We start from the raw sequence: 13,627 nt of genomic DNA, 5'->3' as shown, positions 1-13,627 counted from the left end.
ATTTGTTGCTACTACAAACATCTTATATGATGGTTGATGTGGGCACCTCATAATTGAATGGCGAGACTCAGACTCGTGGCTATTGTTATGAGCATGCTTCTTATGAGGATATGCTTTATTTAAATCATCTACCATCAAACTTAGATAATTATTGTTGTTTTCAGGTAAGCCTTCAACTTGAGACACTTCTTGTAGAGAAGAGTCGATTGGCACAAGAAAATGCAAACTATGTAAGGGAAAACCATTTTCTACATGAACTCGTCAAATATCACCAGCTCACTCTACAAGACATCATCTTGGATGACGACTCATTGAATGAAATGATGATCGGGTTGGATGTGGATGGACTTGTTGAAATGGGGTTGGATGTGGATGGACCTATTGAAATGGACTAAAATCCTAGGGTATGATATGATCTTGTAGCATATTTATTTCTAAGATCCTCTACATTTGGAATATGTTTGTCTTGGTTGGTGCTTTGTTACATCACGCTTAAAAGTTGAACAAATTTCCCAATGGGTGATTGGTCCTCTTGAATTTTGCATTTGACCTTGTGATAATAAATTAAGGGCAAGACCACACCAACTTATCTTTAAGAGTTAAGGGCAAGACCACTTGGTCCTCTTGAATTTTGCATTTGACCACATGAAGACTTTCTTCTGATAATAAATTAAGGGCAAGACCACACCAACTTATCTTTAAGAGTTAAAATGTCCTAGCTATTTAGGCAATGTGTCAGTTATAATCGTCTCTAGAAAATTTTACCATTGGACTTGATGATTTATTGCATTACTCATATCTTATCATATACTCTTGATTATGTGAAGGAGAATTATTGTGCTTGATTTATATGAGCTCTTAGTATGATTACATGTATTCCAAATGTTGTGCAAGGAATATAAGAGACACAAAAGTTTGCTAGAATTGAGTGTGGATGTGGACTGTGAAGATGATATGGGCATGGGCTTTTCTTACTCACTCTACTAAACTAACAACCCCCAAGAAAAATTCCTTTTGCATAATAATCCCATCTAGTGTTATTCATTGGAATGCTTAATGAGAGATTGATCCCCATTATGACTTACATTAGTAAGTCCATAATTCAACTCTTCAATCCTCAACTCCTCGAACATATTTCTCAATCTACATTTTGTGCTAGTTTCTCACTAGCACTCTTCAAGAAAAAGAATCATCACAGCTTAAGGAGTTTTATGTGCATTTTTGAACATTCCATAGATTTCAATCCCTAAGGCATAGATAGTCCTCTCACCAAAACCATTTATCAAAGGCTCATTGGAGAGTTTAAAGAGTCTTGAAGTTCATGATACCTACAAATTAATGAGATAATACCATAATAGCAACAAGCAATATAAATTAATAGTAAGAAGAAAAAGATAGAGATAAGCTCTTAAAGTAAGCTTGATTGTATAAAGGTCCCTTTAAATTTTAAAAGTTCATCTTATAACGCTAGTTTGAGTGATGGTTGAATTTTGAGGTCTTTTGTTAGGTTAATCTCATATTGAAGTAGTGAGAGTGTTAGTGTAAAAAAAACAAGGTAAGGGTTTGAGGAGGGACTTGAGGAGTCATCGATAACGAGCCTATCTTTGAGGCATGCTCGATAAGTTGTTGTAACTTGTCAGTTTGCTCACTTCTTTGAGGGAATTTTGTGAGGGCTAGCTACTGCTTCAATTCCTAGATCCTTCTATCTTTGACATTGAGGAGCGTGGAAATCGCAACTGCTCTTGCATCTCGAGTAGTTGTGAGCTTTGTGTATCTTCTATCTATTTCTTCTTTGGTAGTTCTGTGGGTGGTAGCTTGGGCTTGAGCCTCCTCTAGTTGCTTGAGGCGATCTTGCATTAGTGATTGGCAGTTGGTGAGTTGTTGGTTGACATGTTCTAGAACTTTTGTGTGACTCTTGCATCTTCTCCATCTCCTTGATCTTTGTAATAATAGCCTCAGTGAGCTCCCTTATCTTTTTTGTGTGTGTTTTGTTGAGCAATTCATGTTCAAATTGCAGGCTAGTCACCTTTTGTTGAGAGGTAGCATTCTCTTCTTTGAGCTCGCTTATCTGCTTAGTATATATACCCCACTTCTTTAGCTTTGAAGGTGGCATGTGCTTCCTTCAATTATTATTTGTGCTCCTCTTCTTTCTCTTTATTGTGTTTCACTTCCTTTTGGAGTTGTTATTTAACTTGTTTGACCTGAGTGTCGAGTGTCTCATTCTCCTCATGCCTTTTGATAATTGTCTTGCTCATGCAGCAGCTTATAATGGTCTTCTAATGTTGTCAGCTTTGTTTCTTGGTCCTTTGTAGTCTTTAAACTTCTAACAATTGCTTCCTTATGTGTGGCTTCTGTTGCAGCAAGTTGGTCTTTTAGGTCTTGCTGGTGGTGGCTATGATTTGCTTCCATAGCTCTGCATGTTTGTTGTAGATGTGCGGGACATGCTTGACTTCAACTACGGGACCTGCAAGCCTAATTAGGACCCTATATAATGGATCCTTCATCGCCACACTCGCTATTCTTGTGACCATATATGTGTGCTGGTAGAGGCGAAGCCTTTTGTTTCTTGAAGTTGGAGCTGGAGCTGGAGTAGCTGGTCCATCCCTTCCAAGCTTTCTTTTAGGAATGTATCTGCATCTTTTGGCGTGTCTAGCTGCTCTAAGAATGATCCTTCTCCTTGGAGGTTTTCAAACTCAAGGCACCTTTTGATGGGGTTGGGAATCTCTTCTTGCCTTTTTCGCTTGTTCCTCCCCCAGACCATGCTTTTAAGGTACTGAGGTGGCTTTCTCGATTTCCTTAATGACATTTCCTTGATCGTGTGGCTGCTCCTTTTTTGGTTGCTCTCCCTTTTTAGCTAATGGGGGAAGATCTAGGGGTATCCTATCTTGTAGAGGCGAGAGGTTTTTGAATACTAAGATTGTTGGGTTGGAAGGGGGGGTTTGGAGTATAGATTCTGTTATTTCGTGCTAGGCTTGTGGGACATCTATTCTTGAGGCACCTTTGGTATCGGAATATTACCAACATGGCTTAGAATTTTGGTGAGGAGATCGGGGTTGCGGACCTTGGATTGGTGGGATTTGAGATATTGCTCCATCTCTTTGTGCAGGGACCAATCCCAATCATCTTCTTTCTCCTCATACATGAGCTATCTCGTTAAGGAGCGAATTCGGCTATACCTATCCACCGGCTTGATTTGCATAATCATTGACATTACACAACAGGCTCTCTCATCCACTTCTTCCTTTATGTTATCGTACTTTGTCCCATTAGAATTGTAGGAGATTTTCTTCAGCATATCTTCTATAGGCATTTGATCAATGTGGTGGAGATGTGTTGCAACTGGAGGTGGCATGTGGAGGGCTTGTCTGATCATGTCTAACGTGATATGGATTTGCTCCTTGGATCCATTGGGCTTAGTGATGGTTCCTCTCTTTGTGTTCTTGTCGTATGTCTTGAGGTGTTTTGCACATAAGGCCTTGTTGAAGGTTATGGGGAGTACCGCGGCCATCCTTCCCAACCCCACTTTCTCTAGCTTGTACTGCACATTTGTATCCTCCAAAATCTTGAGGCATTCTAGGCTGTGATATTGGAAGAGGAGATTCCCTTGCTCCTGTCTAGACGTCCTGCTGGATCACCGTCTCGTCCAGGTCCTTGGCATAGGGGTTGAGATAAGTCAGTTTGATTCCTCAATGTCCCCTCTTCTTGTCTTTGGTGACTCTTGCACAGGATTCGGCTTTGTCTTCTTCTTCTTCTTTGCCCGCCAGGAGATCCGATGGTGCTTGCTTGAGTGACAGCAGGGGTATTTGAATGGAAAATTATGCAAGTAATCCTCTAAGGTGTGCATGCATGATGGAAAGATGGTTAGTATGGTGAGTAAAAATAGAAGTGCAGTGTCAACATGAAATAGTAGAGTTAGCATTTCACGGCGTGAAAGTGAGGCCTTATGATGATGAACAAGAGCAAGGGCTAACAACAAATAGAGTCCTTTCTTAGACATGAGATGTGTGTATTTCATGACATGAAAGGGGTAACCCATTTTAGCATGAAAAGGTACTTGATTGTGAAATAGCAAAGTATGGATCTCCCATCGTGAAATAGCACGGTTTATGTAACAAACAAATGCACACTACGAACCTGTGCATTAGTTGTCTCTAGGTGTGGTTTATCTAGCGTTACCCAAGGTTCATGGGAAATCAAGTTATGACTTGACCCTCTATCAATCAATGCAATGCTTTTTGTTTAACTACCCATTGCAGAGACATGTACACTTAGGTGTGCAAGTTCAATATCTAGGTCATTGTCTTCTAGCAATGTGAGCGAGCCATGTTTAAATGTAGAGTTCTTCCTTGGAGTCTCTGTTTTGTTTTGGCCTCCATAGCTTTAGCTTCCACTTGAGCTTGTCTAATTTTCTCTTTTTCTAGCTGTTTCTTTTGTTTCAAGAGATGCTCTTGTGCAAGCAATTCTTGGGTCAGTGGTTCGTAATACTTTTTCAACTTGCTTCCATTGATGTAACCCTCCATTTTTACCCCATTGATAGTCTCGATTCTTATTGACCCTTTGTGGAGTGAACTCGGACACTCTGAACGAGACTAATCCTCGGTATTTCAATTTCTTTTTCTTGGTTCTTCCAGCACCATACACGAGGACAAGGTCCCCTTTTTCAAGTTACTTAAGTGTATTTTAGGTTATGGTCTAGCAAGTGCTTCCTTTAGAGTTTCTCGACCATAAGCCCATGTGATGCTCATGTGATGCAATTAGTCATGTTTCATCAAGTTTTTCCAAGTCAATCAACCTCTCGGCTAGTGCATTCTCTGTGAACCTTTCTTGTACCACAACATGTAGGCTTGGAACTAAAAACTCCATAGGCATTACCACATTGATGCCATAAGCTAGACGAAAGGGAGTATATCCTGTTGCTACCTTATATGAAGTATGATAGGCTGATAATGCTGCAGTCAACTTGTGTTCCCAATATATTTGACTGGCCTCTAAGGTCTTGGTCAAGATAGCACATAGAATCTTGTTGGTGCTCTCAGCTTGGCCATTTGCTTGTGGATAGTAACGTGATGATTTACGATGTACTACAAGGAATCTTGTGAGTAAATGTTCAATTACCTCATTGATGAAATGTGAATCGTCGCGGTCACACTGACTAATTCTAGCAGGCAGCCAAATATGGATATGATTTTTTGATATAAGAATTTAGCCATAGTTTGAGTATTAGCTTTTTAGAGGCTCTCGCCTCTACCCACTTGGTGAAATAATCTATGGCCACAACGATCACATATCGAGCTTGTGGTGGATGCACCGCTAGACTACAATGCCCCATTTCTCAAAAGGTTCTCACTATTATAGGGATAAGTGGCATCCTGTCTTTTTGTTGCGGAATGGGAAATCATTGACATTCTTCACATCTCTTTACAAATTCTATGGCATCTCCGAACAATGTAGGCCACCATAGTCCTGCTTGAAGAACCTTGAGAGTTGTAACTTCTTCAACAAAATGTCCTTCGGCTATTTCCAAGTGTGCTTCTTCTAATACCGTAAAACGAATTCATTTTCTCGCACACATCTTCTGAGGATATTGTCCTTACCCAGCTTATATAGTTCTCGCACACATCTTTTGAGGATATCGTCCTTACCCAACTTATATAGTTCTCGCACACATCTTTTGAGGATATCGTCCTTACCCAGCTTATATAGTTCTCCCATAATTAGTTGATATGGTGCACCCAACTTAATAAGCTGACGCATTTTATCCTTGTTCAAGGGTTGATCCTGTGGAAAACCATAAGCTAGGTACTCGGATATTTCCTCACTCCACTCAAGTACCATATCGATCTTGAATAGACATGCATCTAGAAGGTCATCATCCACACTAGTTTGCAGGTTCTCCGTTTAGAATCCTTGACATATGGTCTACCAAAATATGTTTTGATCCTATCCTTACCGTGATCGTAAAGTCAAATTCCAAGAGTAGGAGTAACCAACGTGTGATCCTTCTTGTGGTGCATGGCTTGTTCACCAGATACAATAAGGCTTGATGATCCACAAAAATAACACCAACAAGTAATGTCTATATTTCTTGGCACCATATACCATGGCCAACCCTTCACGTTCAGTTGTGGTATAGTTGATTTTTGCATCAGTTAATTGTCGACTGGCAAAGTAAACTGAGTAATCCAATTTGAATTCCCAGGTTGTACCAATACATACCCTATAGCAAAATTTGATGCATCAATGTGCACATGGAATATAAGGTCCCGGTTGGGTGGTCTCAAAATTGGTGCACTAGAGCCAGTGCTTTTTTCAATTGATCATATGCTTGTTAGCACTCTTCAGTCCATTCAAAGACTATGAGTAGTCTATACAATGGTATGGTGATTTGAGCATAGAATATAATGAATCTTCAATAGTACCCAACATGTCCTATAAATCGTTGTACACCCTTGCAGTTTCTTGGTGGAGATAATTCCAAAATCAATTTCACCTTGCCTTCATCGCGGGTGGAAATACCATTCTTAGACACATTGTGTCGTCCCAATATAACACCGTGCTTGACCCAAAATTGACATTTTGAAGGGTTTAAGGATATGCGATACAATCGAGATCTCTCAAACACCTTCCTTAAGTAAGCCAGATGTTCAGTCCATTGTGAGTGTACACAAAGATCGTCAATGAATTCCTTAAGCCACTCTTGCAGAACTCTTATCCCATATGCCTCTAAGGCATTCTGAGGATGTTTAGTATGACTTTCCTTCTCTCTCTCTCTCTCTCTTTCTCTCTCTCTCTCTCTCTCTCTCTCTCTCTCTCTCTCTCTCTCTCTCTCTCTCTCTCTACTTTCTTTGTAATAAATTTAAAAAGGTCGCACATAATTTGGGCCTGAGGGGCCAAATGGTTTGGAGAATGGGAAAGGACCATGCCCATGGACACATTAAAGTGTAATGTGAAAAGTGGGGTTTTTTATATAAGTCAACATAAGCATAGTTTGGGCATGAATCACTTTACTAATGGAAAATTACTATTCATCTCTCTAAACCTAGGCTAATCTCTCTAAGCTAGAATAATCCAAGACTAATCTAGGCTAATCTGAGTTAAATTAGGGTAATCTAGATGTAGCTTTCTTACATTGGTATTAGAGCATGGCTTTGATCCATTTTAGTTGGAGTTAAATAATTTTTTTCATATTTCTTTGCACCTTTTTGCAAAAATTTCAAGAAGAGGTATGAGTTCTTGATTTCCTTTTTGAGTTTTAATGGTTTTCTCAAATACACAAACCTGCAAAGACCCTTCTAATGTGATAGTGATGGGAGAGATAGGAATATGAAAAATTCTTACTTTATTTAATCACTTTTTAAGGGATTTTGTGTAAGAGATGGGCATCATCACCAAATTTGGGCCGAATTGGACCAAAATTCAAGCTATTGACAAAATTTTGGGGAAGAATTAGGAAATTTTTGTTGCTCTTGCTTCTTTCCCTCTTCTTCCTTGATCTTGTGAGGGCTATGGAGCTCCATACTTTATTTAGAGCTCTCTTTTGCATGGACTTCATCGCCATTTCTTATTTGTAAGGCTACCTAAGTTGTGCCTGAGTTCATGAAGATACATGGATGCATAGAAGCACATATTGGCTACCAAAAAGCTATGGGACCTCAATACTACATGTAAGCTTCATCTTGGTTGCCTTAATGATGCATATGAGGTTGATTCTATGATTTTTTGGAAAGTTCTCATGAATTATGGTTTTCCTCATAAATTGAGAAAATTATCCACATACTCTTCTTCTCCATGCTTTCCTCTTCCCAAATATGCCCTCAATGCTCCAGTCTTGATGAGAAATTAGGGTTTATGACCTCTTTTTAAAAATTAGGGTTTCTAACAAACTTCTCCACAATCCATAATCCTCTTCTCCTTGCTTTCCTTTTCCCATCCATGTCATTATGGCTAGATTTGATCAACATAATTAGGGTTTCTTAGTAGAAATAGGGCTTAGGGAAAAATCATCAGAAATTAGGGTTTGCTCTTATTCCCTCTTTCCATATCTACCTTGTCATGACTCTAATCATGCTTCCAAACCATTTCATGAGACTCCTTAGTTAAGCTTAATGAACATCAATTGGCTATGGCATGGGGATAGTGTAAGGCAATACTTGAAGTTGTATATTTAGGGATAGTGTAAGGCAATACCTGAAGTTGTATATTGGAAAACGTCCGTTTTGAGCTCACTTTTGCAAGCCTCACCATCGACATCAAAATCTTGTATTGAGATGGATTGTGTTGGCATACAATTATAAGTGCCTATGTTGTAAGTGAACTCTCACATGCTTGATTGCAAGCTTGTGGTTATATACAAATCTCAATTCTAAAATTCTTGTAGAATCTAGTATGATGAGAGGGTACCTTTGGCACTAGGTGGAGTGGCCAAAAAGAGGAGTGCGTCTTGAACCTTTTGTGCTATGAGTGCCGTGGTAAAGCAGTATGAAAGGGGATTAGGTACATGGTGTGAATACATGGCTTCAGAATGTTCACATATACACTTTGCATGCAGAGATAAGAATAATTGACAAGCTTGTGAGATTGCATATTCTATTAAACCAACATCATTGGCAGATCAATGTATTCATAAATGTGAAGCATTGTTATCAAAAATGGGATTTCATAGGGGTCAGGTTCATTTAAGGAACGATCCAACAATTTCAGGGAAAACACGAGATGTCTTGGCAGATGTCTCCATGGGAGGTGCAAAAGCCAGAAGATTATTTAGGAAACCATAGTAAAAAACAAGTGAATGTTACGTGAGATTGTTGGAAAGAATTGTGTGAGATCACGACAAATGTTGCCAGTACACTGCGGGGGCCAGCAAATCTTAGAATGGAGGTTTGGAAGCATCTTGACATCTTTTTAAATGTTCTTAGACAATAGAAGACCAACTACATATGCGCAAGTGTACAAAATTTCTATTACAAATCTCATTCAAATAATCAAAGAAGCATGGGGAGAAAAAGAAATCACATACTATTTGGTAAGACTCCTTTGTATTCATGATACACTCAGTGGAATTGACATATGCTAATTTATTTATTTTTTGTTATGTAGCACATCCTCCATGTACATGGGCTATATTTTGTTGAGGAGCATGGACCCCTAACAACATACAGTAACCAAGGGATGGAAAAGTCACATTACCAGGCATGCATATCATTCTTTTGAAGCACAAGATGTGGTGGAGGGGCTACAAGAAGCAATGCTCTTCGGAAAGAAAACTACAAAGAATGCAGAAAAACGACATATGCAGAAAAACCCAGGGCCATAACCAAAAATTCTAGTAACGGCTGTCTTCTCAAGAAACATGACTTTGTTGGCGTTGGCTTGTATAATTGAGAAGCCATACACTTTGCAGAGAACTTTAATACAAAGTATAAGCCATACAGTTTGCAGAGAACTTTAATACAAAGTATAAGCCAGTCTGCATCCTCGGAGAACTGGCTATGCAACACATGGAAAATATTCTCATCCATTTTGGATAAATAGTGTCCAAGTGTAGAATCTTTCTTGCTAGAGCTTGCTTGCTTGCCTTGAGTCTTTACCTCTCCCTAAGAAGTTTTCATCTGCTAGCTCCAACTGTAAATAAGAGGAACACTATGAAATTATTGTAAGTTAAAACAATATAATGTATGGATTCAAATTCATATGTGAAATTATTGTAAGTTAAAACAATATAATGTATGTATTCAAATTCATATTCACTTACCTTTTGATCAGTTTGCAGAGAACTTTAATACAAAGTATAAGCCAGTCTGCATCCTCGGAGAACTGGCTATGCAACACATGGAAAATATTCTCATCCATTTTGGACAAATAGTGTCCAAGTGCAGAATCTTTCTTGCTAGAGCTTGCTTGCCTTGAGCCTTTACCTCTCCCTAAGAAGTTGTCTTCATCTGCCAGCTCCAACTGTAAACAAGAGGAACACAAGAGGAACACTGTGAAATTATTGTAAGTTAAAATAATATAATGTATGGATTCAAATTCATATTCACTTACCTTTTGATTTTCATCTTGTTCAAGTATATCTGATGTCCAGAGTGAGATTGAGGTTTCTTTGATGTCTTTAAGTTGGACATAATGACTCTGTTCCCATCCAACATTGGCAATACCTAGTAAAGCTTGAAGCTCATTAAATTCATCATCGAAGATCAATGGTTCTAACTCCTGTGCTTTCTTAATACATAGTGATAAAGCATGAGTTGAGTCAATGAACTTGCCATCTGAAGTATACACATCTAAAGCAACAAATTCATCAATTATGCTCATTCTCAATATCAATGATCCCTTCAACAGCTTCACAACCCACTGCAATGACAGCAAGACAATAGTCCTCCCTCAAGTTAAATAGCTTTTGAATATCAGAAAGGAGTAAATACTCCTTATCCTTGATAAGAAAACTTGGCAATGAAGGAACAACATATTTATGCAATGGATCTCCACTTTCCTTGGGTGACTGAACAATTGTATGTGCCCTTAATTCTATGATTTCAATATTCTTGGCAAGCCTCTCCTCCTCTATATCATTTGCCTCTAAATCTCTGAAAGCAAAAGTTTGAAGAGCCTTCAATCTCCTCAAGTTTCTCCTCTTCACCTCTAAGAGGATATTTGACAATGGAGAAAACTATAAAGGCAATAGCTTTGACCATTCTCCTGCAACCTTTTGGATGAGAGGAGCATTTTGCTTTTTCTAATAAAAACCTTTGAAGTTTGTACATACTACACCTCTTTGTAAATGTTTGTCTCTGGACTTGTCTCTAGACAGAGGAGGTCCCAACAATAGGGACAAGGACATACTCCTTGCCTTTAATCAAGATAGAAGGCCCTGTAGTTTCCTCAAATTCATCAAAGTCCTCCTTGATAAATGGCACGACATGATTGATAATCATTGAGATATCAACTTTTGGATTGAAAATATTCTTGGCAACTGAGAAGAAAGAGGCTTCAATTCCACTTTCAATAAGAAAATCCAACATTCTCTCTGTAGGAGACACCACTACTATCTCAGAAAGACCAGGAGCCTTGCGTGATGACTTAAACTTCTTTGATGCCATAGGACCTGCCTTTGGTGACTTTGTAAGCATTCCACGTGCTTTAGATACACTTAACTTTGATTGGGTATCTAGTGCACTAAGAGAAGGACTAGAGGGCCTAATAGGCTTTGTTGGAGAGGGTTTGCTTTTTTTCTTCACTTTCTTGGACAACTTTGTATCTTCTGTAGGAGATATACAAAGCTCTCTCTTTTTCAAAACATTGGATATGGATGGAGATACCCTTGAAGACTACAAAAACCAATAGGTGTTTTTGGTGAAGGCTTTGAAAAACCAACCGGGGATGGTGACCTTGATGAGGCACATGCTGCTGGGCGAAGAAGAAGCCATCCAAAACGCTGAGATAGAGGAGAGATTAAATTGCTAAAAATCGAGAGGTCACACCGTTGCAAACACATAGGAAAAAAGAATGATCGAAAACGTTTATATACATCCGAACCTTGTAGTATGCATCGAATCACGAAATGCCACATGGAAGGTACCGTTAATGAACGATCTAGTGAACATGCACCACGTGTCACTAGCCGTTGGAGATAACGCATAGAACATTAGGAATTTTTTGGACCCAAAGAGGGTCTCTTGGATTAACTTTTGATTAGGAATGGACCAATAGGAGGAGGGCTGGGTGCACATTTTTGACTTCTTTAACCCTAGGAGGCTTAGGCTTTGGTTTGCTAATGGGACCTAATTACTACTCTTGTCCCCCTACCTATTGGGCCCAAACTTAGAGGTCCCCCCACCTAGAATCGCGCAGATGAAAAACCCTAAAAATTGAAAATTTTTAATTTTTTTCCCCAAAAGTGTGTTTTCCCTCTCAAACTTCCCCCCAACATACTCTAGGTTTGGAAAGCTCATTTTGAACCTCTTTCTTCCTCTTCTAAGCTCTCCATTGCTGCAGAAACTCCAAACCTCTCAAGCTCTCCCTCCTTGTCAAGCTCCCTCAGTCTCAAGCTCCCTCTCCCTCTTTCTTCCTTTCCTAAGCTCTCCATTGCTGTAGAAACTCCATCCCTCTCAAGCTCTCCCTCCTTCTCAATCTCCCTCTCCCTCTCTCTCTCTCAAGCTCCCTCCCTCTCCATTGCTACAGAAACTCTATCTCTCTTTAGTCTACTCTAGGTTGAGGAAGCCTATTCTCAAACTCTAACCCTCTTTAGTCTACTCTAGGTTGAGGAAGCCTATTCTCAAACTCTAACCCTCTTTTAGGCTTTCCATTGTTGCACTGAAAACCCTGAACTTTCTCTCCTCTCCACTCTTCTGTTGTAAAACAAGCTTTTCTTTTCCCTTCTTCTCTTTTCTTACCACGATGGCCTCTTCCAATAATGTGAGAAGACCTAGGGAGAAGGTGGAAGAGCTTGTGCTACATAACACAAGAGATGAGAATGGAGTTTGGGCTCCAACAAGATTCAGGGTTGGGGCTTGGGTCTACATGCAGCCAAGCTCTAAGGGACCACATCGAGTGCGTCAACTGGGGAATATGCTACATCATTGGAAGGGGTGGCTACAAGGCTTCAAGCATACTAAGAAGGAAGGACTGGTTGCCATAGTGCAACATGTGTATACCCTTGGAGACCTGTACATTCAAGGCCAACGACCAAGGTTTCCTTCAAATTGTCAGTGTAACATAAACACAGCTTTAACAACATGCTAATATTGGATTTTTTGTTTCAAATTTTCTTATGATTCTCCATTTTCTTATGTCTCTCTGCAGATATTTTCCCCTCTAATTATGTTGAGGAACAACCACTCCAAAGCCTCACTAGAGTTTTCTATGCTATGCATGCATCCATTGGAGAGGCAATGTTTGTATCTCAAATCCCAAGTGATCTTGTACAGAACAATATCTTTTTCTTTTCTCACTCATATTTTGTAGATAAAAAACTAGGTTTATTTGGCAAGCTAGAAGAGATCCCCAACCCCCCTCTTAACAATCCCGAATGGCCCAAACCTGATGCTTGGACCATCTTATGCTTAAAGATGGTAAGTGATATCAAGACATCACTCAAGTTTTCAAAGGCATCTAGGTCAGTAGGGCTAAATTGTTTTTGTCCTCCTTTACATGTTTTTGTGCACATGTTCAATTCCATGCCAATGCACCAAACAAAAATAATGTATATTTAAGGAGGTACGGTCTGACCTTATTCAAGGATTACTAGGAGAGGGTTGGGAGGTTAATAGGGGTCACATCAAGGTGATGTGTACAAGTGCAATGTAGTAGATTCTACAGTGTCTTTCAGGTTCTTGAAGGCACGCTCTATTTTGTACATGCATCTGCATTACCAAAGATGGATGCAAAAGCACGGGACATGGATCCCACTTCAAGCCTCAGAAGAAGAAATTATGCCTATTGAGGTAGCTGTGATGATGCAAAATAGATGGATTGAGCAAGTGGCAGCAAGCAAGCATTGGAGCCTAACAGACCTACATCAACACTTTAGCATCATGGGCTTTGACAATGTGGAAGAGTCAAGTTTCAAGTTGATGAGAAGAAAGGTATATCTGATTCCACTGCATGTCTAGAGTTAACCCTTACACTTTCT

The 13,627-nt window shown here is 39.5% G+C and overlaps 1 protein-coding gene across 1 annotated transcript in view; it reads left to right on the top strand.

Annotated features, from left to right (window-relative positions):
- The window catches only part of LOC147630189 (uncharacterized), a 1,632-nt gene extending 1,192 nt beyond the window's left edge, over positions 1 to 440 (top strand). Inside the window, exon 4 of the mRNA XM_086810939.1 lies at positions 165 to 440. Within this exon, the coding sequence (XP_086667065.1) occupies positions 165 to 395 (231 nt within the window). The 3' untranslated portion in view covers positions 396 to 440. The remainder of the gene's footprint in view (positions 1 to 164) is intronic.
- Positions 441 to 13,627: the final 13,187 nt, after the last annotated feature.

The sequence above is a fragment of the Cibotium barometz genome, chromosome 17 (genome assembly GCF_041138505.1).
Source record: "Cibotium barometz isolate CiBa-2024 chromosome 17, ASM4113850v1, whole genome shotgun sequence".
Classification (NCBI taxonomy): domain Eukaryota; kingdom Viridiplantae; phylum Streptophyta; class Polypodiopsida; order Cyatheales; family Cibotiaceae; genus Cibotium; species Cibotium barometz.
This window is presented reverse-complemented; position numbering and strand designations above follow the sequence as displayed.